The sequence below is a fragment of the Balaenoptera borealis genome, assembly GCF_965194805.1.
Source record: "Balaenoptera borealis genome assembly, chromosome: 4".
NCBI lineage: Eukaryota > Metazoa > Chordata > Mammalia > Artiodactyla > Balaenopteridae > Balaenoptera > Balaenoptera borealis.
The window spans coordinates 93,924,150-93,949,970 of NC_138861.1; the positions used below are offsets into that span (position 1 = coordinate 93,924,150).

The 25,821-nt window shown below is 32.9% G+C and overlaps 1 protein-coding gene across 7 annotated transcripts in view; it reads right to left on the reverse strand.

Annotated features, from left to right (window-relative positions):
- PCDH7 (protocadherin 7) overlaps nucleotides 1-25,821 on the reverse strand; it is a 407,243-nt gene that overhangs the window by 188,973 nt on the left and 192,449 nt on the right. For 3 of the 7 annotated variants that reach the window (XM_082389249.1, XM_082389247.1, XM_082389248.1), the window contains exon 3: nucleotides 2,149-2,244. The exons of the other annotated variants lie outside the window; for them this stretch is intronic. In XM_082389249.1, coding sequence (XP_082245375.1) covers nucleotides 2,156-2,244 — 89 coding nt within the window. In that variant the 3' untranslated portion in view covers nucleotides 2,149-2,155. The remainder of the gene's footprint in view (nucleotides 1-2,148; nucleotides 2,245-25,821) is intronic. 7 annotated transcript variants of the gene reach the window in all.

Genomic DNA, 25,821 nt, shown 5'->3' on the forward strand with positions numbered 1-25,821 from the left:
GTAAACGACTCTTTTCTTATATGGTGCATATTTCCTTTATTTGTCTATAATGTAAAAAAAAGTGTTTCTCTGATAACCTTTCCTCAAAACTTTAGAACATTTTGGTTGAATTTCCTTCTTTCCATGTGAGATATAAGTATATCTGTTCTTCTTTTCTTATCACTAGATTTGATAAATTTTATAAAATTTAAATGATTATCTTTCTATGTTTTCAATTATTTTATACTTACTTGGTTTTTAATTGCAGGTCCTAAAATTAGGGGGAAATAATGACTGATTTCTTATGATACAATTTACTACATCATCTGTGAATCTAATAATAGTCAAGAGCCACAAACTAAGGGGAATAAAAACAGAGCAGAGGGAAGTGTGGATGAGGAGAAGGGTCCATACAAGGGTGAAAAGGATGAATTACTTCTTTCTAAAAATTCATTCATTTGCTCAGCATTTAGTGAGTAACAAACACTGTGGACATAGAAGAGTTCATAAAGGATAAGATGGAATCGTAGAAACTCAGATTTGAACATGAATGAGAATCCTAGCTTTGCTTGGGAGGAATCAGGAGATACTACATAAGGCACATGGCACTTCAGTCAATTCTGAGTGATTTTGGTCACTTTAGGTTTTCTCCAAGCCTCATTTTTTATCAATTAAATATGAATAATAATAATTTCTAACTCTATGTTCCTTTGTATGGATGAATTAAGAAAGTGGAGATTATTAAGTTTATTTACTTTGTGCCCAACACACAGTAAACCCTCTGTACATGTTTGCTGTTATTATCGTTGTTGTGAATTTTCCAAACAGACCTGGGGAAAGTGCTCTCCAGATGGAAAGACCCAACAATGCAGAGGTTTGTGGACAGGGAAGATTATTTATAGCCATTGAGAAAGATGGGGAGGCCAGAGTACAGTGTACATCAGGGTAAAGGTATAAAATATGGACTAGAAATGTAGGTAGAAATGGGATCATGAAGGCTAGCCAATGATTTCAGAGCTTTTTGGAGTAAGAGGCCATGCATTCCTGAATGAAGATTAATGCTCCAGCCTTTAATGGTTAATGGTCGCATCAGTGAAAATGCCTATAACTCAAAAGAGCTTGCTTTGTTTATGTACACAAACAAGTCTTAATTTTGCTACTATTTTAAGGAATACCACAAATAGTGTTGCCGCACACTTGCATACCTATAGACACAATCACTGGTTTTTTTGTTTTTGTTTTTAAGACATCTGCCAATAATCTTCCTAGCCCAAAGGTAGTGTTCTAGTTACATGTCTCAAAGATCTGGATAGTCACAAGGATGTAATGCGGAGCCTGACACATCCTCAAAACAAGCCCCTGCAGGAGCTAGGTGGACCAGTTCACCTAGGATATTAAGAAGGTGGGTGTTTCTCTGTGATGACTTAGTATTTATGTTTTATAGGTTATGACTCTGCTGTTGTTTGAGCCCTGAGGGCCTAGCTCCTTTCAAAAGGTAGCAGCCTGAATGAGGTAATCTTGGGACTGCTGAAAGAAATAGTGCCCCCCACCTCCCTCAAATGCCACCAGCTGAATTGACAAAAGAAAGTTTTGAGGAAAGCGATTAGCATATGTTCAGCTCTGACATCTGGATGACATCGATTTGTATTTAGATTCATTTGAACTGGCTCATACCTAATTTTCTATAACCAGATCAATAAGCATTATAATTAACGTACATACAGTTTTGTGTAATGCTTTTGAAAATTCAAATGCTATAATAATTGAATTTTGAGTTAAAATTCACAAAGTATTTCCACTTTACACTTTTCAAAGATATGTTATATAAAAAGTATTTGTATAACATTGAAAGAGGCATATAGAAGCATACAGGGTCCATTTTATTCCTGTACAATCAGTTGAGGAAACTGCATAGCACCTTTCTCTGAAAATGATATAATAAATTCTTCTGTACTCCTTTACATTTAAAAAGTATTTTGCAACTGTGCAGGGAATTCTGAAATGCATAGCATGCTGAAATATGTAAAGATATACTCAGGTTGAGTGATTTTTCTGTATCAGTAGGCTCTGTGTAGGTGGGTAAATGAGTCTTCTCAATATAAAAGAGATAGACTATTAATGGAGAACGCAGAAGAGGGGCACTGCACTGATTCATGAGAACCACCATACCTGTTCATTAATGGAGAGGCCTTAACAGCACTCTTCTTCCATGCGTCTTGCCATGAGGAAAGGGGAGGAAGGGAAAGGTAGTGATGGCAGCAACACCTGGGGAAGGGAGATGGGGAAATTTGTAAAGGGAAAATCAGCAGCCCCTACACAATGGTGTCCATCCATAGACCTTGCCAATAAAACAATTTCCAAAAACCCTGAGCTTGTTTTCTTTCTTTTTTAAAACAAACTAGATAAATTTCAAAGATAATTTAAACAAATTAGGTATTTCTAACGGCGTTAATCTGAACACTCTCCAACTATCATCTTCCAAGTCTAGGACACAGGGGCTGCTACAAGTAATGAGCTACCATCTTATTCTCACTTTTCGACTGGGTAGTTTAAGGCAGGCTATTTTTCTATAGGTATAGTTGTTTTTTTTTTTACAACAGATTTAAGAAAAAAAAAAACTATTGGATAAACAAAACCAAATGTATATGTATTTTTCCCCCCACACACAGTAGGATTATAACCATTTATTTGTTCTGTCTCCATCTAATTGACATACATCTAATTGCTCACAATACATCTTCCTTTTTACGCTCTCCTAAGGGTATGTAGTTGTGATATCAAAACGACTTCAACTTGCTAATTTAACAAAAAAAAAGAATTAGATTTGTAGAATCCCTATATACTGCAAGAGGTGAAACTAATAAAAGTTGCAAAAAGTTTTGTGTTTTAATTATATTTTTGTAGACATGGTTTAATCTGGACTATATGTAATTTTTTAAAAGTAAATATATAGAATTATATGGAAAGTGAAAAATTTTAATAAAAAGTTGATGATAATACTAAACGATTTGAATTTTAATAGTGATTAACTGCTTTTATAAATCAATATAGGAGATAATACCACACCTGTAAACCTAATACTGCTACAGATTTTGCTCTAAGTATTTGTTTTTAAAGAAATCTTTAACTTTGTATGCTTTTATTTAAATACAAACTTTATACGAAAAATGATATTTTTACACTATTTAGAGAAGCTTTTAGACAGACTGGAGATAAACTGATTGAAATATGCATATTTTATGAAGAAGAGGTATTCCCCTGTGGTGGGGGACATTGTAAGGGGGAAGGTTATGCATTTGTGGAGGCAGGGGGCACACGGGAAACCTCTGTACCTTCCTCTCCATTGTTTTGTGAACCAAAACTGTTCTAAAAAAATACAGTCAATTTTTTTTTTTAAGTATCGTAAAGTTGAAAGGTAGGAGAGATTAGTTTTTTGTGTGAAAAAAAAAATGTTTTTGACCCCTCACACCAATACATTTCTTAGTGTAATATTTACAGAAGGGCTGGGACATTCTTGAATTTTTCTCTAAAGACAGGGATTTTTGTGAATACATGTTTGCATTCTTGTTTCTGAATGTGATTCTAACCTTTAATCCTGATGTTTAGGAAAGCAGCTATCACAAAGATCTTTGGGGCTTGAAGCATGATAATCCTTTTGGTTTTGCCTTAATCCTGTTTAGACAGGATGTCTCAAAACTTTCCAGTTTCTCAACTCCTCTGGTCTTTGACACACTGCTTACTATTAGCCATCATCTCTGTTTAAAATAACATACCCACTTAATGCTTAGGTAATAGTATTAGTCAGCCCTTGAATTGAGAAATTTGGAAGCTAATTGGTTATCATAAAAGATTAGCATCAAAGAATTCTGAAGGCACATGCAGTATCTAGGCCTGTTGAATTAAAATAAATGAGCTCAAAGTAGCAAACTTAAATTTTTTTTTTTTGTAGCCAACTTACAATTTATCTGATATGAATGAACACAATTTTTTGGTAGCTTTGCTTTTTTTATTATAAATTTTTAATTTTGTATTTAATTTTAAAAATATTAACTGCCATTACACATAATATTTAAAAATTTAAATCTCCCTTCAAAATTAAAACCTACATATTCCAGTAATATCAAAATAACAAAAATATAATTATTCCTACATTTAAATATTCCTAAGTGATTATTTGGGGATCAGCATTTTATCTTTGGAAGAATCAAGTGTGGGAATCTCCCAAGCCAGGAAAAAAAAAAAAAAAAAAGGGACTCCTCATGTTCTTAATCTGTGGCAAAATACTTTAATCTAGCATGAAATAGAGCATTTTTTGTACATGAATCCTTAATACCGCAAGGATCTGATATATAGTAAATTCTTCCTTTGATTTTAGGAAGGGTAGATTATTATGAGACAATATATTTGGAAATTAGCACTGCACTGTGAAAGATACAAAAATAACTAAAGGTGTACTTATGAGAAACTTTGGAAAATAAATATACACACACAAAACACAGATGATCACTAGTAGTACAACTTATCAAGATGTAACAAGTAATAAAATTATTTTATAAATAGCCGAGTTTATAAATAACTAAAACAACATAGAATGGTAACTGAAAAGATTAAACTGAAATTTTCGAGTCATGAATTCATAGAGTGGACAATAGAACTTTGTAGATTAAGAGAAATAAAAGTGAAAGCTATTTGTTTTTCATATTTAAAAGGTAGGGCTAGGAAAACAAAATCATCTCCGTTACTAAAGCGGTATTTGGTAGGAATATGCTTATAGACAACGTTATGAGGTTTCTGTTTTTGGAAAAATGTATGATAAAAGTAGAAATACCAATACTAAGATATTGTATATAAAGGCTGTGTGACTTAGTGAAATAAGCAGCACAGAGAACACAAAATCGAGCTGTAATGCCAAAGAAGAAGGCACAAGACTCAGTTCATATCCTCAAAAAATATAATCATTAGGTGGGGAACAAAAATAAGCATTGAACTTCATAGTGCTTGGAAGTTAAAGGCGAAGAGATAAGGGGATGAACCTTGAGAAGACAGATATGGACAAAGGATGAAAGAAAGAAACCGTTTGTAGAAAAGGAAGCTGACACAGCCTAATGCAATGTGGTGGGAAGGAGGTTGTCTAGTGCTGACAAGTCTGAAGTTAGTCAACCCAGAATAGATTGTATGGTGGGAGAAACAGAACACACCTTGATATGTAGAAGAGACGCATCAAACTACATATAAAGAGGGAGATTAATTAGCCAGTGAAACTGCTGTTCTCTGCTTGATGTCCTTAAAGCTTTATCAAAACCTGGCTTGTCTGGTATAAGGATACATGAGAAAAGGCCATTACCATACTGCATAAACATTCCTGATAACAGTAGTGTTTTTTAACCTATTTGTAAGGTCCATCTTAAAAGTACATTTTCTCTAACGATTAGAAAACTGATATTTTAGCTCTGGTTCTGACCCTAAAACTTTCCCTCAGTCTCTCACATTCATACCCAAGGCTTTTTTGAACACAGTGTAATATACTCTTCCTAGGGGGCCACACTCCAGGCAATAAATTGGTTCAATCTTTTCTTATTCTCCTTCTTGCTAAGAGTGGCTGGATAGTTCTCAAAAAGGACAATTTATTCATCTTAATGCTAGTGTCCATAGTGTGTCTAGGCAGGGCTGGAGTGTTTGGTGTTTCCTGCTAGCTCCTGCAGGACGGGGTTAAGATCTGCCCTGGTGGCAATAGGAAAAGAGGTGGAATCCGAAAATCTTTGCAGAGGAAGGAATGCTACGTGTTCTTTCTGCACTCGGGAAACTGCTCCACTGCAGATATGACATGGCTCAATTCAGTTTTTGTTAAAGAGGAACAAACAGTATTTTTTTTAAGTATAAAATAAACAATCGTACAAACCCTGGGTAAGGTTATCAGTCAGCGCTTGAGTATTGAGACCACGAGGAGGAAAAAAACAGAAAATACAAGGGGAATAACATCATTGTGCAGGCAACACCTGAAGTTTTGTGTTTTTTTGACTTTTTTTTAATCAATAAAAACTATAACTGATTTAAGATGAAAGAATGATTATTAACCCTTTATTTAGCTCTCCTTAGTAAGTGGTGGGTTTCTAGTATCTTGCTTTGTATTTTACATTCCTAAGGTTTAAAAGTATAGATTGCTTAGCTTAATGGCAATACAAATCAGCTAAATAACAGTGCTTAATATTACCAGCTACAAACTTTAGTAAAACAATTGTGTAATGAAGAAATTAGAAGATATTGTTAAAGAGATTTAAGTGTAAACTTTTGTTACTAATACTGAATTATACATTTTAATTAGGTTTGTTATATGTAAATTTAAAGTGTGATATAATAATGCTAGTATATGACGTTTAAAATTTCTTAACTCAATAAAAGCATGAAATATTCTTTTGTTTTTTTCCTTTTAACTGAAGATGTTCATTAATTTTACTTAATATCACACACTACTTCCTAAAAATAAATTTTCATAATGACAAAGTATTGCCATATATAAATCTGGAGTTGTGATACATTTTTCTAACAATTTCATTAAAATTTCAAGATTTAGTTGCATCAAAAACATTTTATAAAGCTTCTAGCAAATCTATAATATTGCGCTTTATTATTTTCAAATTTATAATGTTTTACAAATCTGCTCTCTAAAAAAATCTCACAATTTATAGCCATAATAGCATGACCCACTGTGTCTTCCATACAAACTAATCGGCTACCTGAGTGCCTCCTTCATCATTGATTAATGTATTGAATAATGTTCACTTAGAATTTTAATTTTAATTAATATATGATTTACTTGATTAATATAATTAATATTCTGAATTTAGTTTTCCCTAAAAAACCATATTTTAATGTGGTTTTTGCTCATTTTCTTCTTGACTTATAATTGTTTGAGTAAATTTATAAAACTATGTAAATCCTAAATCCTCACATAGTACATTTATAGTCTCTGCAACTAAAAGTTGTTATATCAATTTGATTATTCAGTTTTGTTCATCAAATATTTAAAGAGTGTTCAATCTGTGCTAGACACTGCTGTCGCCAGCAGTACTTAAACATTTGTGTTTCAGGACTCCTCTAGCCACATAAAAACTGTAGATGGCTCAAAGTGCTTTTGTTTTTATGTGGCGTATGTCATAATTGGTATTCACTATATTCAAAAATAAAATTGACTGTTTAAAAATAATTAATTGTAAACATATTTGAAAATAGTCATAACAAAGTCATTTCATGCCGACATAAATAAAATATTTTTATGAAAAATGATTACCATACTTTCCAAAACCAAAAAAATAAGTGGGAAGAGTGACATTATGATATGTTCTAATACAGATGTGTGATATGCAAAGAGCTAAGCAGGAGAGGGTCAAAATAGGCTCCACAGAAGAGGTGATACTTGCAGTAAACTTAAGAAAGAATTTGCCAGCAGGACAGAGACAGAGGTGAAAGAGGTTAAGACCATTCCAGTGAAAGAAGGGCATGGCTAGACACAGTATGTTGTAATAGAAAGGATGTGAGTTTTTTGGTTTGACAGAGTTTCCTCAAACCCCATCTCAGCTATTTTGGCTGCATGGCTTTGAGCAAATCACCTAAGGTCTGTGAGCCTCCCTTTGCTCTCTTGTGAATAATAAAAGCTACATATTAAGAATGTCATGAGGATTAAGTGAGATGAAATATGTAAAGTATTTTCACGTGTGACAGTTAATTAGCACACTCAGTAATATATTGCGTTTTGTTGCATATTTAAGGAGAGTGAATTTGTTATCATGCTGAGAGCACAGAGTACCATGGTGGCAGGGAGAGAATGGAAGTTATAAACAGCAGTGAAAAGGGCAGCAGTGAAGTAGAGTGGGTGGGGAGGTTAAAGGTGACTATGAGCGATTTAAAAAACAGAAATACAATAATATGAAATGAACTAGCTTGGAAACTCCAAAGAGAATCACTTCTCATGAAGATCTTAGCAAACCCATAGAAAAATCTTGATTTCCACTCAGCCTCGTCCTATCCTCTCCCAGGAAAACACACAAACTGCAATTTTATAAAAACATATTCCAGTATCATCATAAATATAGAATGAATGTGTAAAAAAAATGGATGGTAAAAAACTTAAGACAAATTTAACCAACCTCTTCCATCTCTTATAGAGGTTTACTTGACATGAATCTCCCAGCTCTCTTTGAAATTAGACTTCAGTTACATTTTAGCAATGAATGAATAAATGAATATATAAATAAAAATATTTTTTAACCCATATGAACAATGTATTAAGAATCTGAACTGGCAACTGTGATTTTTCAACCTGGAATTGAGAATTAGGAGGCTCATAAAGTCTACTAATCAATGTCAACTTATCTAGAAAATACTTTTATTAAGAGTGTGGTACACAGAGAATGTTATGATTTTTCCCCATGCTGGTTTGTACCATCTAGAGTCTATCTTTGATCTTCAAGGCCTTCATGGATAGAATGTTAAAAACTATTTCCCAACTGCAAACTATTTTCTGCTGATGCACCTTAGTTTTGACAATTAGGGCACAGAGGAAAAAAGTACACTTAGTAGAGAAGCACGGTTTTAAAATGTAAAATAAACTTCATCAAGGCCCAGGTTTCGAATTTTATAAAACACAATAAATATCCAGGCTCAGTGTACAAACACTGGCTGTAATAATACACCAATGACCGATAAGAACAGTGTGAATTTTAGGTGAGAAAGTTTGCAATATTCTATGAAGAGTTTAGGATTAGCCTATTCCTTTTCTTACAAAGTATGCTTTATACTAATCCATCATTTTGGCTGATTTCCCCACCACTACAATTCAACCCACACTAAGTTATCAGAAGAGCAAGCAAAGAAAATAAAGCATTAAAGCCAAAGTAATAATGGAAATTACTGTTGTACCTTGGACCCAGAAAATATTAATTTATTCTTTAATTAATTCAGCTTAATAAATAAATAAATACCGCATTTTATTCCACCCAATGCACATGCAAATAATTCTAGAAATTACTTTCAAGATAATTTTGTTGTAAAAACATTTATATATCATTAAAAATGTAACCAAGCTTTTCACTTTATTTCTCACATCCTGACTTTATAAATCTGAATAGTAAAGCTCTATATACAAATAGACAGTGTCTAACTCCATGTAGCACTCATTATCTAGGACTTACAAATGACTGTACTAATAACTGAAATTAAATATTACATGACAAACTTTTACCTTCATTTTTCTGGTCTCATGTATGTGTACATGTATGTGAGGGCAGGACATAGAATAATCAACTTATGGTGATAACTTTAGGATAAAATGTCCCTATTCAACCATCCTTCCCTTGAGCACAGTTGCATATAGATTATTCATTGAAATTTCTCTTTTCCTTACAATTATTTTTTGCTACCTCCCCTCTCTTGGTTAGTATCAACTACCATATTCTGACTTTGCCAAGTCAAACAACAGTTGTCAATTCTGTGTGAATTTAGCCACATAAATGTAGTAATCTACTCACAATTGGGAAACATTTTTTTTTTTGTCAAAAATGCTTCAGTCTTGAATAAGTTTAGCAGAAGCTACGCTAAGCCATTTTGAGTTTGCCCAAATGAAAATAAAAACAAAATGGATGATTTCCTTTGTAAAGTCAAAATAACTCCACTCTGCAGCGTTATTTATAATTTTAAACCTCAAGGAATGATTATTCATAGATATGTGGAATGGAAGGGAAGTGAAACAGTCTGTTCACCGTATCCTTCATTTGAAACACTTTGCCCACTGTTCCGAGTTAATGTATTTTAATTTCTTTTTAAAACACAAGCTGTTCTTTGACTATAAAACATCTCAGACTCTTAGTCAGACTTTTTTTTGTATTATTTCCTCCTCAACATACTCATGCACAACCAGAGAAGCAGGCAGCATGCTCTAAGTTGGAATTCAGTTAATACATGAGAACACCTTTTTCAATACTATAATTTAAATTACATGAACTAAAATGCCAACTTTGGGCAATGCTATTCCCTTGAAGCATATATATTATTTCATTATGGATGTATTAATTCATAATGTTTTATTTCAAGCCTATAAAATATGGTATCCTCTTGAGAAATCTGACAGATGATAAAACTGCATCATACTTCCACAAAGTTGCTGATTTCTTCTTATTTGAATCACCTATCTGAATTAGTTAAATAGCATCAAATTTAATAAACAGCATATGGACCTACTAATATATGAGAAGAACCTATTCTTTCTTTCCCCTGCCACATATATGCTCTTTTATCTTTAAGTGATACGTTTCCTGCGGGGGAGGGGTCCTTGAAAATAAGCCATGGATTTCATTGTAAAAATGACAGCTAGGTTTATTTTAAGAGTACTGTATTAAAAGAAACAAAATCTTTGAAATCTTTGCCTTAGTATATCTTCTCTGTTTGTACATAATGCACAAAATACGCTTTTGTATTTTGCTGTTGTATATTTTTCCATTTATGGAAATAAAATTTTGTAAAATTTTATATTGTATGCTTAAACTTTTTGAGTCTTTTAAATAGTCAATTATTCAATTAATGGGGGTTCATTATAAGAAGAAGAAGGTGAAATCACCATTTTTAAAGTAAAAGTTTACTGACCAAATACACTGAATTTCTCAGTAGAGTTTCAATGAAAATCAATTCACAGAGTGTGATGATAAAAGCTTTTGAAAAGTTCAAGACCAAAAAAAAAAAAAAAAAAAAAATCCACTCTTTAAAATGTGGACCAAAAGTTCTGAGGTTTAATTCCTGGGAGACGAAGAATGGACCTTTCCATTTCTTGCCAATAAAAGAAACAGGTAAAGAAATACATCAAAAGTAGGCATGTACATGGAAAGTTACATTCTGTGTAAGAGCAAGTATTTCTAAAATAAATGTGTATTCTAAATTTTCCTACATCAAATTTAGATTTGCAAAGCCAGGCCATGTATGATTACAAATGTTGAAAGCATACCTCTTCAGTAGTTCATGCTTTTGATATTTCAAATTACAACAGCATCCCATTTTTACAAGGCATTACTAGAATATTCTCCAATGTGTACGTTAGATTCCTTTATAGAGACAGTCATGTTCCTACAAGCCATAAATTTAATAAATCATCAGATATATAACTTTCATTCTCACATTTACATTACCAAGTATTTTATGGAGCAATTTTCTTAGTCATAGCAGTGAGACTGTTCAATGATATAAATAAATAAATAAATACTATTTCAACATAAAACCCTTAACTCTAAAGGAAAATAACTATGCTGGAGTCTCACAAGAATACAATTCACTATTAAAAAGAATTCAGTTATCAGTAGGGTCTATCTTGGATTGCTTCCATGAAGGTTTATTACGAGTATTATCAGAAGGACTTTATTATAACAAGCATTGCAGAAGCCAAGGACACAGTTATGGCTGGGTTCCAGTGAAGAGAGAAATAGCTTGAAAAGCCTAATATACCGCAATACTGAAATTGTTATTATAAATAGCTGGTACATTTACATCGGATTATCATACATTTTCAACAGAAACTTGAAATGCCAACTCTGTCAGTATCAGTCTCTGGGCACAGTTTCTTGCTGAGACCTGTTATGCATTATCAGAGTCAGGCGTAAATGCTCCCAAAGGATTTTTAGGCTTATATTATAAAACAAAATCCCTTGTAAGGAAAACCAGACTTTTAGGGGTAAAGGATATTTTGAAATGATGAAATATTTGAATGATCCAGTGAAATTACCTTGAAACAATATTTTAAAATACTCTAACTAAACATACAGCTATTTTAACTTAATCAGCACAGCCCCTAAGTATATATTGTGAAAATGTAAGTATACATCTTATTCTTGAGAAGTGGGGGGGAAGCAGTAGAAGGCATTAGAAAACTACAGCCTTAAATTAACCTTATAGTTCTTTTGTTAGTTTTTTACTGAAGGGATTATATTGAAATCCAAGTTGGCATTTTACATAATGAGAAAAATCAACCCAAATTTTAAAGGCACATGCTCTACACATTTTCTATTTGCAATTTAATAAACTTACTTTAATATAGGAGTATTACTTATTTTTACAATAAAAGTCTCAATATGGTAGGAGGCTGTCAAATCTGCAAATGATGAAACTATTGACTTTAATTTAATGGAACATTTCCAAAATAAAGTCTTTCTGGAGGCATAGTTTATTACTCAAATTATTTCCAAGAAGTGCTTTCGCCTTCTCAGCCCAGCCCATCCAGGATGGTGTGTCATGCATGTGTGCATGCATGCATGTGTGTTTCCCAGGTGAGCAATACTGAGTCTTCTTAAAATTTGCTCATAAATTTCAGAATAAGTATCCAAAATATACAGCAACTGATAAGTCAAATTCTCCACATGTTTTGCCATCAAATAAAATATTTGTCCTCAATATTGTCTAGGAAGGCACATCAGGTACAAGTAGATAGTTCGTGAAGTCCAATCAATAAGGACGCTAGCTAAATGAAGTGCAAAAAATATTATAATGGATCCTTTTTCTCTTTGGAATCGATGGCAGTAACCTTTGTTTAGAAAAAATGTGTGTCTGAGCAATAACGTGTACCAATATTTCTCAAGCTGTTAAAATGAAAAGAGCTCAGAGGTAGGCATCTCTCCATGTAGTTATATTATGTTTTCTGTTTTTTTCTCCCCTATTGAGGCAAGAGAACTGCCTTAAGCACTTCAGAAATGCCCTACCTTCTTCCTATGGAAGGAAATGAAGGCCTTAGCACTGAAGCTAAAATATATACAATAGATACAAATGAGCAGCAGGGGCAGATGGGAGCTTTTGGTTGCTTGACAACTAGGTCAATTATTAGCAAACTAAATATGCCAGCTTCTCAGTGAAAACAGATATTTTCACTTAATCCCACACTGAAATATGCACTATCTTTTCTGCATGTTCCTAAATACATGAAATGATTCCATGCCAAATAAAAAAGCAATATTCTTATTTCAGTATGAAAACCAAATTACAATAGCTTAACTGTTAGCACCGGTTGAGTTATCAATCTATATTTGTAAGGCATATCTTCTCCTGACTACTAAAAAATTTAATAAGATATAATACTTGAGAATAAAGGAGTTGGAAAATCTTTTGTGCAGATGATATATACGCGCTTTTATTTGTTTATGCCAGTGGTTTTGAAATTACTTTTCAATTTATTTTAATTTGTTACTGTATCTAAGGAAGCTTCTTTTTCTTAAGCAAGTTTGAGCAAATTCAATAATTTATATCAGCTGATAGGCATAATTAAAATAAATATTCCCCAGAGAGGCATGGGGCTTATGTTGCAGTTAAATATATGTGTGCCCCAGTCCTAAAATAGCTAAGATATTTTCTAATTCAATCATATACTATAAAAATTCTATTATTTAACACAGTCTAGTAGTTCTGAAAGTAGTGATATGGGTAAATAAGTGTTTTCGCTATATTTATCCTACAAAGGGGAACATTTGAAAGAAAAATCTCTAAGAGTATAAATTTTCTTGTTTTTTTTGCTTATTTTGAAATTTTCAACATTATTGAGACATTAAAAGTAATAAATAAACTTTAAGTATCCTTTTAATACATGCTTTACTGAACGGTTTGCATAATTAAAGTTAATTGCTCTGTTTCCACAATCTTTGGGAGTCATGGGACCAACTCCAGAAGCAGGCTCTTAGTGCTGTATTTTCTCATACACATGCATTATCCTTTTCAGTGAAGCACCTTCCCTACCTTGGCAGAAGGATGCAATGAAGGGGTGTGTGTGTGTGTGTGTGTGTGTGTGTGTGTGTGTGTGTGTGTAGAATGAACTACCAATGAAATATAGGCATAAGGAATAAAACTGTATAGTTTAATCAGTGAATAAAGCACCTGGTATTAATTCTTACCCTATTTTGGGCATACGGTATTTCTTTAAGCAGCTCATTATATTGAGTCTATTATCTTAGTATTCTGAAGGGAAAAAATAATTAGCATGTTCTTAATTGTTGTGATATGAACACAACTATTTCACTTATGATCCCAGGTATCAACATTTATGTCAGCCCACAATGTAGAGTATTTCTTGATGATGACACAAAATAACTGCCTTACACAAAATTACAAAAATGCATTGTGTTTTATAACACATGCAAATAAAAAGGGGAATTCCCTTAATATCCCTGAAAAAGGGAATGGATTACTGGTTGCCTCAGATAATGAGACAACGAGATCAGTGATTTGCTCAAAACTGCATAATACATTAATGCTTCTGTTATATATAAAATGAAAACTAAATTTTTCCTACTTAAAGATATTTTTAAAATAGAAATAATTATAATGGCTATCATAGGTTTTCCTGAACTTTGAATGTAGTAACATAAACATAGCTCTTTGGAGCTGATAGCAACAAAGCAAGAATAATAAATAATAACAGTTACTAAGTTGAGCACCTAGTATTATCAAGTATTAACCATAATTTTACTTCTCTTCTTCCCAGTTACATCGTTTATAAAATGCAGATAATATTACCTTCCTCAGAGTGATTCTATGAAGCAAATGAATATGTAGAACTCTCAGGTTATCACTAATATACTGTAAAATATTCATTTATTATTTCAATTTTTCCTTACCCATTTATCATTTATTTTTAGATACTTAATAAAGATACTATTTCATCATTCTAGTAAGACTTTTTTGATAGATAGATTGTCCTCTTTATGTTACGTTTCTCTTTTCTGGTGCTTCACTCTTTGTGTGTGCAAGTGTAAGAGGGCATGAATGAATCTATAATTCACTTGTCTCTGACATTAGAGATACTTCATGATGACTTGGTTCCTTTAAATTCCCTTCAGCCCTTTATATTTGAATTGTATTGTAACTGGGGTGTTTCATACTGTGATCTGAAAATTATCTCCTATAACTGATAAAAGTTGATTTCTACATTTATAAATGTATTAGGCTTAATTAGTAGTTTAAGAGGAGATGCGAATAAGTGTTATGAATTGGTGCCTAATTGGTGGAGTCTATCCACACTCTGTGATTGGCAGTCATCTTTACAAGGCTTTTCTTACTGCCATGAATTTTTGAGAGTTGGCCGTAATCTCAGTCTTTTAGGAACCACTTGGCTACTGGGCACTGAATGATCTTTAATAATTATTTGATGAATATCTCTGTGAGTTACTGTTTTTTGTCATTTACTACTCCTTAACAATAAATCCAGGAAAATATATGCAGGTCTCTTAAAGACAGAAGCCATTTAGCTGCAGAAAATAAATGTGAAACTATTAATATGTTTTCTCTGTCTATGACTTTTATTATATTTTCTATAAACACTGGCACTTGTTCACAGTGGGTAGAGAGCCATGTGTTCTTAGCCTTGGAAACCGATAAGGAATTCAAAAGGGGCCAGGAAACAACTTACTTTAATGGCAAAATATATGTGAGGCCAGTGAACACTTTTGTAAGCAAGAAAACAATTATGCATTTAAAAATATCATAAATATCATGGATCTGATTTAATCTGAAAAAAAAAAAAGAACTACAGAACCATAAAAAAATTTTAAGGTATCTTTAAAACAATTTGCATAGTAAAGTAGTTATCTGATAGAATTTTATTAAATGCTAACTATCTAAAAAATATGTTCATGTATAACTGCACGATAACTCTTTAAGAAAGATAGGGCAATAATTATTATAATTATTGTCTTCATTTTATAAGGAAGTGAGATATTATGTGAACTGATCTAGGTTCCCTTCTCGAAAATGTGATGGAGGTTGAACTAGGACCCAAACTTCTGGTATCAATTCCTTGCAAATGTACATATTGTATTATATACCACAACACAGCAGAATTAAGTTAGGTTTAAGAAGGACTTTTTAAAATTGAAAACTTATAGAACAGACTATTCCAAAAAGTATCCCCAAAAGAGTATAGAAACTTGATAGTCTGAAATGACTCAAACATAATGACTTTTGGTAGAGAAAATGAATTACTTGATCCTTAAAATGACCTAGATAAAGGGAGAAAATGTGCATGGGATGGTGAGGTTGGGAGAGGCAAAGGAGCAAGATTATTAGAAGGATAAAATGAAGAAAAAATATAAAATCTCAGAGTCAATCTGTGGAACGTTCCTTTAATCCTCCTTCAGAAATGAAATGACTGTCAGAGGAGCTCAGAACTTTTCATTAGGGTAAAGAAGAGTAATGCATTTTCCCTGCTATTTTCAAAACTAAAACATAAAGACCAGAGGCTAAGTAATCAAGTCAGAAGTCTTGTACTTTGTGCCCTGAAATAAAATGTGGTTACTTAAGAAAAACACACATGGGGACCTCTAAACCCATGGACAATTGATAGAACTAATTTAATAGCTACTTCATTCTGGGGACATAGATAATACTCAGACATAGGCTGCAAAGGAAAAGCATGTGGGTTTGATTTCACAAAAGAGGATAAAAACAGTCTGGGGCTGAAATAGGCAAGAATTAGATTTTAGATCTTCATTAATTCTGGGAAAAAGAGATGAACCAATGTTGTCCAGGAAACTAAAAGTGCCTCTTAAAATTGAATTCTCAAAGAACTAGTAAAGGCTGAATACAATTGATCACACTAAATAAAGGGCAGTAAGCTTAAGGGGAAAAAAAAAACACCAAAACTCTGATAAAATATGGTTCTGTGTGCACATGTTGCTTTCCAATCACCTGTTTAAAGATGATGTATGATTAACATTGCCTCAACCAAAGTGAAGGGAAAGAATAAAGACTGGGCCCTAAATTCAATTTTCTCAAATACTTGTATAATTGAAAAATGAGTTTATTTTAGGTGAAAATTATCTGAGAAATTATGACTATATAAATAATGATTTTGAAAATTACATATCAGTCTAGATGTTTCTGACTGACACAGTATTTTGAGAGTCAGGTATTAATTAAGAGTAACCCAGTAAACAATGAAATTGATGGGTAATTAATTGAATGTTTAGATAATGCAGAGACAACTTACAGAATGGACCAGAAGCAAGGAGGGAAACAAAGTCTGGCCATTAAATCATGCCTAAAGCTGATATTAAGAAAATCATTTACATATTTAAAAAAAAAATTTTTCCTTAAGAGATAACCTTAAAGAGAAGAGAAAACAAACAAACAACAAAAACAGCAAACATGAGTTAGAGACACAGAATTGCAGCTGCTGCCTAGTACTAAAAGAGTCCCTGAATCTAGGGCGCCAAAGCAATCTGTTTTCAGGAGAGGATCTCGGTCAACGGTAGACATGTTACAGCAGACCTTATCCGCCTCACTGGGTCTGGATGAAGAGTTCCTCTTCTGATTTCATCCTCGCCAGGCAATCTTTTAAGAGGTACACTGATTTTCCTTGGGTCTCCTTAGAGATAAAGAATATTGCCTTGGAGAAGAAGCAGGGACTTTCCTATTTCTTGAATGGGATATTCTCCTGTTCAAAATTTAATAAACTAATATTCCAGTTTAACACCAAGGTCTTATAATAATGTTTAGAATTTGTTTTGGTTCTGTACAGTTCTGCACACTGATGAAACTGATATTTGGATCTAGAAAAAAATTTGCAGGTAGTGCCTAGAGGCCACTCAGTAACCGGAAAGGATGTACATTTCTAGAGGTTTTTGATGAACCAAATAAACATATGCATGATTAAATAGGAGCTGAAGTTTTGTTTGGAAATTATTATGTAGCAATTATTTAGATTATCTTGGGCTGGAAGACTAGTTTTATCAATGTAGTCCCTACTTATAATTCCCACTCAGCAACAATGAATACAGAGAAAGGAGAATACATTTATGTGACATTGATAGTTGTCCTTTCTTAGATAAAAACAACATCAAAAGTGACATCTGCCTGGCAAATCATCATTAGTAAGTCTCCGCACATAACACATTTGGAGGCAATTCTTCCCTTGCGTGGTGCACTAGCTGTGCTAAGCATCTTTGACCTTGCATTTCTGTGACTGGAACTGGATAGTCCTTTACAATTTGAATTTATTTATCCTGCAAATTCTATTTCATTGTTTTCTGTTTTGAAGCATATCTATTTGCATAATATTACTAACAATTGATAGCACTATTACAGTGTCAGGAATCTTATAATCACAAAATAAAAATGTTTGATGATAACTAAAAATGTTTGATGTCAATTACTGGATCTCACCAAAAATGCAATTAGTCAGATACTATTTTAATTCCAAGCCAGTGAGATGGACGAATGATGACCTAGTATAAAATAAAACATAGAAGTTACATGAGAGGCCAAAACTCACTTAAAAGAGTAATTATTATATCTCAAGGAAAGATAGCAAAAGCTATTATACAGAAATTTCAGACTCTGTTGTACTTTCAGAAAATTTTGTAGAAAGAGCGACAAAAAATCCTGAACATAACATAAAGTATAAGTTGGTTAGAAATTTATTAAGATTGTTGTCAAGGGGTGCAACCATGCCTCTGCCTCTGACAATGACATTATAATGGGCTTGCTGACCTTGGGAAAAAATTTCAAGTGTGTTCTTACACTACATCTCCTGGTCTTCTGCTTTCTCAATTGTCTTTCTCAATTGTCTCACTTCTGTTGAATCTCTATTGGCAACACAGGGTTCCTAGTCCATACAACTAAATTCAACAATTTTTTTGAACATCTATGTATAACTCTAATTCTAAATTTCCCCTTAGCCTGCCACGCTTTGTTTGGTTTCGCTTTTTTATTTTAAAATATCCTTCTCTGAAGCTTATTTCATTATTCTCTTATATTTCAGTATTTTTTTCAGATTCTGTGTTGGGTACAATCTCTCTCTTCTCTAGTGTCATATGTTTAATTGATGGTCACATCTATTCTCCAAGTTTCATAATCATCAGGGTGCCAATGACTCCTAACGCTGTATTTCTGCTATTTATTTCTACTCCCAAGTTTCTAATGTACATTTTAATAGCCTGCTAGATACCACCTGAATTTTTCAAAGGTACCCTAAATCTGACATGTCTTAATCAGGTTCGTTCTCCTGGAAAGATGCTATTCCTTTCATTTTTCCCAAGTTGGCAAATAGCACCTCTGTCTCCCCACCATTGGTATCCTTGGTATCACTCACTATTCTCCATAACCTTACCCTTTTTTCTGCTTATCAAATCTTAGTCACCCATCCTTCAAAGTTTGGCTACGGTTTTTCACATGCCCAACTCATATCCTATTCTGGTTCTGGTAACCTTTAGTCTCTAAACCTAGAGCCTCTCATGCCTTTACTTTTAAACACCTAATTCTGTACATGTCATTCTCCATCACAATATCTAACACTTAGAAGGCAGAGAGAATGTCTCATTCACCTTTGGATCCTTCGTGGGAATTTGCATAGAGTAAATGCTCAACAAATGGTTATTGAACTTCATGAATTCTCATAATACTCCAAATTCCCTGTTCATTGTATAAAATTTCATCTATGGTCATGATGACCTTTTCCTACAAATGCTGGGTTGGTGAAATGCAACCTCATTCTGAAAAGAAACAATGTGCACAATTCAGTATAGGGAACTATGGTTCGCAGGAATGCAACCTCAGAGTAGCACACCACTCTCAGATCATATGTGGGTCCCCCAATGACCTCATCGTTGGAAATGCTAAGCATTTCAGAGCAAAAATAAAATCACAGAAGATACATTTTGCAATAGAAATGAATGAGTAGATTATTTTTAAACAATAGGATGCTGTTCTATCTTTTTATTACCAAAATATTTTATAGCACTCATTGCAGATTTCTTTTAAATATACAGTATCAAAACTTAGTTTCCTTTGTGACTATCACATTTTAGCAGCTGAAAATCTGTTTTAAAGGAGGCATTTAAATTTGCATGTGTTTCAAATATTTTTTCATTTTGTAATAAACTTACACTTTCTGTACAGTAATGAGAAGGCATACAAGATGAGACTGATGTCAAAAAAATATACACCTGCATAAATTAAGTAAAATTTATCAGAAACAAGATTTAAAAATAAGGCAATCTGTTGTCTATATTTCAGATAGAAAGGGAATGTGACATAAAGACAAATACCCAAATATTTAACTCGAATCTTGAGATAACAATTACAAAAACAATTTGCAACCACAACAGGAGGAATGAATTGGTTTTTCAAAAAATAAATCTAATCTAATCCAATCTACCCCAATCTAATCATCTGATTTGAGTAATACAATTTGTCTTCTGAAAAGAAATCCCAAGAACTTAAAAAAAATTATTTACAGGCTCTTATTAAGTTTGAAAAGCCTTATTTAAAGCACATGTATTTTTAGTAATTGTCCATATTTATGAGCAGGGAAAGAAAAGAGACAAAAAAATAATCTGTTCTGTAGATGAGACCTGGATTTACCATGTGCTGACAATTTTATCAATGATAAATTCTGGAGTTTTGGAACTAATTATGTTTAGCACCAAGAAAAACAAAAGCAATAACTTGATTAGAAAAGTAAAACAAACAAATAATTTAACTTCATTTAGCTTGACATGAAGCTTCCAGGCCAATATAGGACTTATTTTTAAATCATGTAGAAGATGGGGAGGTAAAAAGAGAGGCTATGATGCAGATAACATTTCAAGGCCTTCTTCCAGCCCAAGCTATTATTTATAAAATGGAAAGATTTCAGCAAGTGCCTTTATAATTGTTTCATCTGAATAATCTTCCTCTCCATTCTCTGTGCTTCATACCACTCTGAACTTCTCTGACGAGCTTTCTCCTTTTCATATTATAGTGAAGATACTGAAATCAAGGTTGTATCTTCCTAACCTAAGGACTTCCACCATGAAGGCAGATACTCTTTCGCATTCACTTCTACTTCCTCAGAAAGCCTTGGCCAAGTTTTATTTTCCATACATGTTTGCTGAATCAAAATGAATAACCACAGCTTTGTCACTATATAATTACCCCATTAAACAACGGACAGGGAGGATATTACTCTGTTTTGCTTTACTTAAGAGAATGCTTTTCTTACAAAAAAAAAAAAATACCTGCAATAGGAAAAGTAACAACAGTGAGTGTTTTAACCTAAAAGAGGAATACTGAGATGAAACAGTTTCTCAATAAGTGGTCTAACCTCTGAGGTTGAGTGCTAACTACACTTTAAGTTAGTTCCAGAGTTCCTTAAATCACACAGAAGATGCTTGAGTGTTATCATATTTCAGCAACATCAAGTTTCTTATATATAACTTTAGAACAAAATCAGAGGAAGAACAAAAGTATATACAATGTATAAGCAAAGAAGAATGCAAGTATGGGGATAATAACTTGACTAAATAAGGAACTTAACATAGAATTCATTATCTAATAAGTGTGCTGAAATCCAGATAAGCAAATGCTTTGAGAGTCTGGAGGCAACAAACCCCCTAACTGACCTCCAAAGTCACTTTGAGATTTGATGAGAGCTCATTCCCTCCTCAAATGTCATACGGGTTCAGCAGAGTGATCTAGTTTTAAAGGACTAAATTAGAATAAAAAGGATAATATGGCCACACATTTTATCAATGTTAATTATTAATACTGAGATTAAAAAGAAAGGGCTGAGAGTTCGGTAAGCATACTAATAGGATACTTTTTTCATCTCGTTTTCTCTGTCAGTGTGAATACTTTGCGGCAGTTCAAAGGGAAATATACACCTGAAGAATAATGCATTCAACTGGAAAACTGGGTATAAAATGTAAAAACATTAAAAAAGAGAGAAGAGAATACACGGAGATAACGACTTCGCCTCACCTTAAATGACAGAGCGCACGAAGAGTTGGGTTGATTTGATACCTCAGGATAGAATCTTTCTTTCCCCTCTTTTTAGCTCCCTGATATGTTTAAATGTCACTGGGTGTCACCCCTTGGTACCCCACAAAAATGAGAAATTGACTGGGAAGTATTCAAGGTGAGAATATCATTCTTACCAGTCATTTTAGAATGCTATCTTTGTGAAACTAAACATTTTATGATGTTTTCATGATTATGCCATTGTGTCATGTCAAATCTACCTAAAGTTAATAATAATCACAATTATTTTGTTATTACTATTTAAATAATAGTAGTAAATAATTTTATCATCAACTAATATAGTAAAATTATTGCTACTCTTTTACTATTTATTTATAAATTATTACGTGCTATTATCTCACTTAGTGTCTTCCACAATCCTATGATTTATTATTAAGTGGGGCTAAGAGAAGTCAGAAAATTACACCGTTAGTAAGAGGAGAAATCAGGATTTAACCTGATGTCCTTAGATTTCAAGCCTGTTTCTTAAGCCAGTACATTCTGTCTACTATATTACCTCTTCTTCCACAGGACAATGTCTTCTTTAGATTCTTTTAGATTGTGCTGCTCATTTTACTGGAAAGCTGGAAAACTGCTGTAGCACACATCTTGATTAGTTGAGACTCTGCTTAGAGATAATCTCTATTATCACTATCCATAATCACTATGAAGAAGTAGGAGTAAATAAGGCTCTCCAGAAGTGGGGGTGGGGGGGGTGTGGACTTGGGGATACTTGGGAGGTACAGAGCCATTTTACAGATGGCTAGAAAAGTAAAAAAATGCAGTCAGACACTGGTAACTAGACACAGTGAAATGCAGAACCATGAAAATGAATCTTTCCAAGGTATATGTCTCTTCCTACAGACAAAAATTTGCAGGGAATTTGTTTTGGGGTATTATGAGTATGCCATTAACAAGTATATGAGCATCTTTGGAAAGCTGGAAGAGACAGTGTTGTTAATTCAATCTAAATGAAGACAGCACAAACCAACGATAACCAGAGGATAGTACCTTAGAGATGACTACTGAAAATTGGGTATGTGAAAGAAAAGCAGAAAGTAGAGAGTCCTTTATCCCACACAAGGATATGAGTTTAGTGTCTATTCTAATTACCCTTGGTCATATAAACATGATGTTTCATTTCCAAATGATATTTCAAATGTACTGTTATTTACTTCTGAAAGCAATGTGAAAGTCCATGGCAGATACGAAAAGACTTCCCAGCGGAATGCACCATGTTTCAACCCTCAAGAACAATGTGCTGTAAACACTAAAGCATGTGTAGTGAGGGGAATGAATAAAACAGTTAAGCCTAGTTTACATAGGTCTGAAGAAGTAAGAAAGTTTGGAAGTGTGAAATTCAAAAATATTAGCATATAAAAATCAAAATTATCTTTTAAATGTCTGAGAAAATCAAAAGCATAAAATTAATTAGTCAGTTAGAATGGCCAAATTTCTGACCATTTAACTTTTTAAAAACCTGCCTTATGGATCAACTGCTATTTTCTTATTTTAATTTATTTCTATGTTATACTATTTGTAAGTTTACCCAGAGGAAAAATACATACTGTTTTGTACCTTTTGTTCACTCTTAACTCTGACCAAAGTTTACGCTGTGAGGTAAGAAAGGAAATGTGCTTATTCAATTGTGAGATAACTTAGTCATAATTAATGGTTTTGAGGGCACTGTACCCAAAACCAGATCAGACCTAAAAATGCCTCTCTTGCACAGTGTAATTTGGGGAGACTCCAAAACTGTCTCCCATACTGACCTGCTGTTGGACAAACTTTTCCACATACCTGGCCAGAAATCACACCCTTTGACCCAATTCATTTCTTTGATTTATGTAATACATTCATTATCTACTATTAGAATGCACAAGTGTTATATAAGTTGTGAAGAAGGCCCTAGAATTACTTCTGCTTTGCCCATATTACTGGATATTATCAAATTCACTCACCATCTCACTAAGAGACCCAAAGTTCTCTTTCTATTAAGGAGAATAAACTTTGTAAGAAAAATTGGATGTAAGAAAAGAATCACAGCTTATTGGATCTGCATATGGTTTTCGTGTTAATTTAGTTAATTGCCTTATAGATGATAGAAACAGACCCAAAAGGAGTAAGTGACCTACCCAAACCTAAACGAAAATTGGGATTAGAGGTCAAGTGGGCTGTTTTCCATATTTGAGTTGTTAAACATATTATATGATCAAGTGATACATAGTAAAACAAACTAGCTCTGCAAATATGATTCAGGGGGACTTCTGGAAGAATAAGGAGACCATGGCATGAAGGCAGGGGTCAAAATAAAAACTTACAATAGACATAAAGAAACTCATAAACACCATTCCAAGACAGACTCTGAAGCCTGCTGCATAGTTTAAGACAAGGGCAAGCTCTTGCATAGTCAATGGTTACCCTTAATGTGGTGGTGCTTTTAAGCCTAATATTTGGTTTTCACTTAAATTATTAATTTATTTTATCATTAAAATATCATTAATGATAAAGTATTTTATCATTACTTAACTTCCCACCATGTACTCCATATTTTAAAATATGTAATCCCATTAAATGTATTTTAATAAAATAACAAATAACCAATTTCCCCAATTTTATCAAAGGATCAACTTGAAGTAATCATACTATTGATATTAATTAAAGGAAAAGAAAAAATGTTAGTGATTTTTTTAATTAATAAATGCATAATTCATGAGGGTTTTTTAAAAAGTATTTTTAATGTATAATTTTCATTGTTCCTTTCCAGAGACCCATGGGATATAAGTACCCCAGATGTGAAATGATCAGAATGGTGGGTCTCACATTAATTAATAGATTCTAGTTTTAAGAAATTATGTTTATTCTTACACTGTATTCTTTTACCTAAGCTAATAAGAAAATAAAGCCTCTTTTATCATTTGGCACTAATGTGGGTTGAAATATAGGGTAAAACTTGTTATAAAGAGAATTAACCCATAAGCTCTTAATAAAATTTTATTATGCTAAAGTATAGAAGGCAGAAATAAAAGCTTTTGTAAAACGTAAGTGCATTTCACTGCCTATGTAATGAAATTTTCTTGTATTTTGGTTATTTCCTTACTACAGCATCTGTGACAATTTATTTTTATCATTAGCTGTCCCAATTTATACCCAGTTTGCCTCATCACATTGGAATATTATAAAATTATTGCACTGGAATTTATCTTCTAAATTTTACAAGGAAAGTTAATCCAAAAAATTGAGTTATAACTGCTTTGTTTCACATAGGTTAAAACTCAAGAAAAATGTTTGAAGTAATAATAATTAGGAACTAGGACAGCATCCAAAATGGTATTTTCATGGAAAATCCAATACAAATCCTGATTAAAACCTAACCAAGCAAAACACTGCAGATTACCTGGATTCCAATTAAATGTGACAAATGAATATTTGACAGGTTTCAACTCCAGTTCTATTTATGCCAGAATGCTCCATTAATATTGAAGATGAAACTACCAGAATTCAAGCATACAATTGCACTTTACTGCTAGATAATAGTCTGAAAACCTGAACCCAACAAAACTCTTACTCAAATGTCAACTGCTACATTTGGATCACCCAAAGTGAATCACATCTCCTGTGTCATTACCTATAGATCAGGGCTAACATGAATCACAGCTAGCAGATGACAAATGGTTACACAAACACTGAATTTCAAGTGTCAGTCACATAAAATCAGGAAAAATCAGTTACATTATTGTGTTCCTTGGCCATTGACAAGACTGAAAACATGGTTATAAAAAGTAACTAAAAGTCTTCCTTGGGAAATGTTTCTCAGTAAACTTTCTAGCCTCTCAACAAGCTCACCAGTTATGTTTTCCATGACATGTATGTTTCCTAAAAAGTAACTGCTATGTGTTTGTTTTATATAATTATGTTTATTATTTTTCTTATGTTAATGGCACTGAATCCTCAAACTTAAAAAACAGAAAATAACATTAAAACATGATTATAATGCCAATGATAGCTGACACCCAAAAAATAAAGATTTAATTGTACTTTATGTTGTTT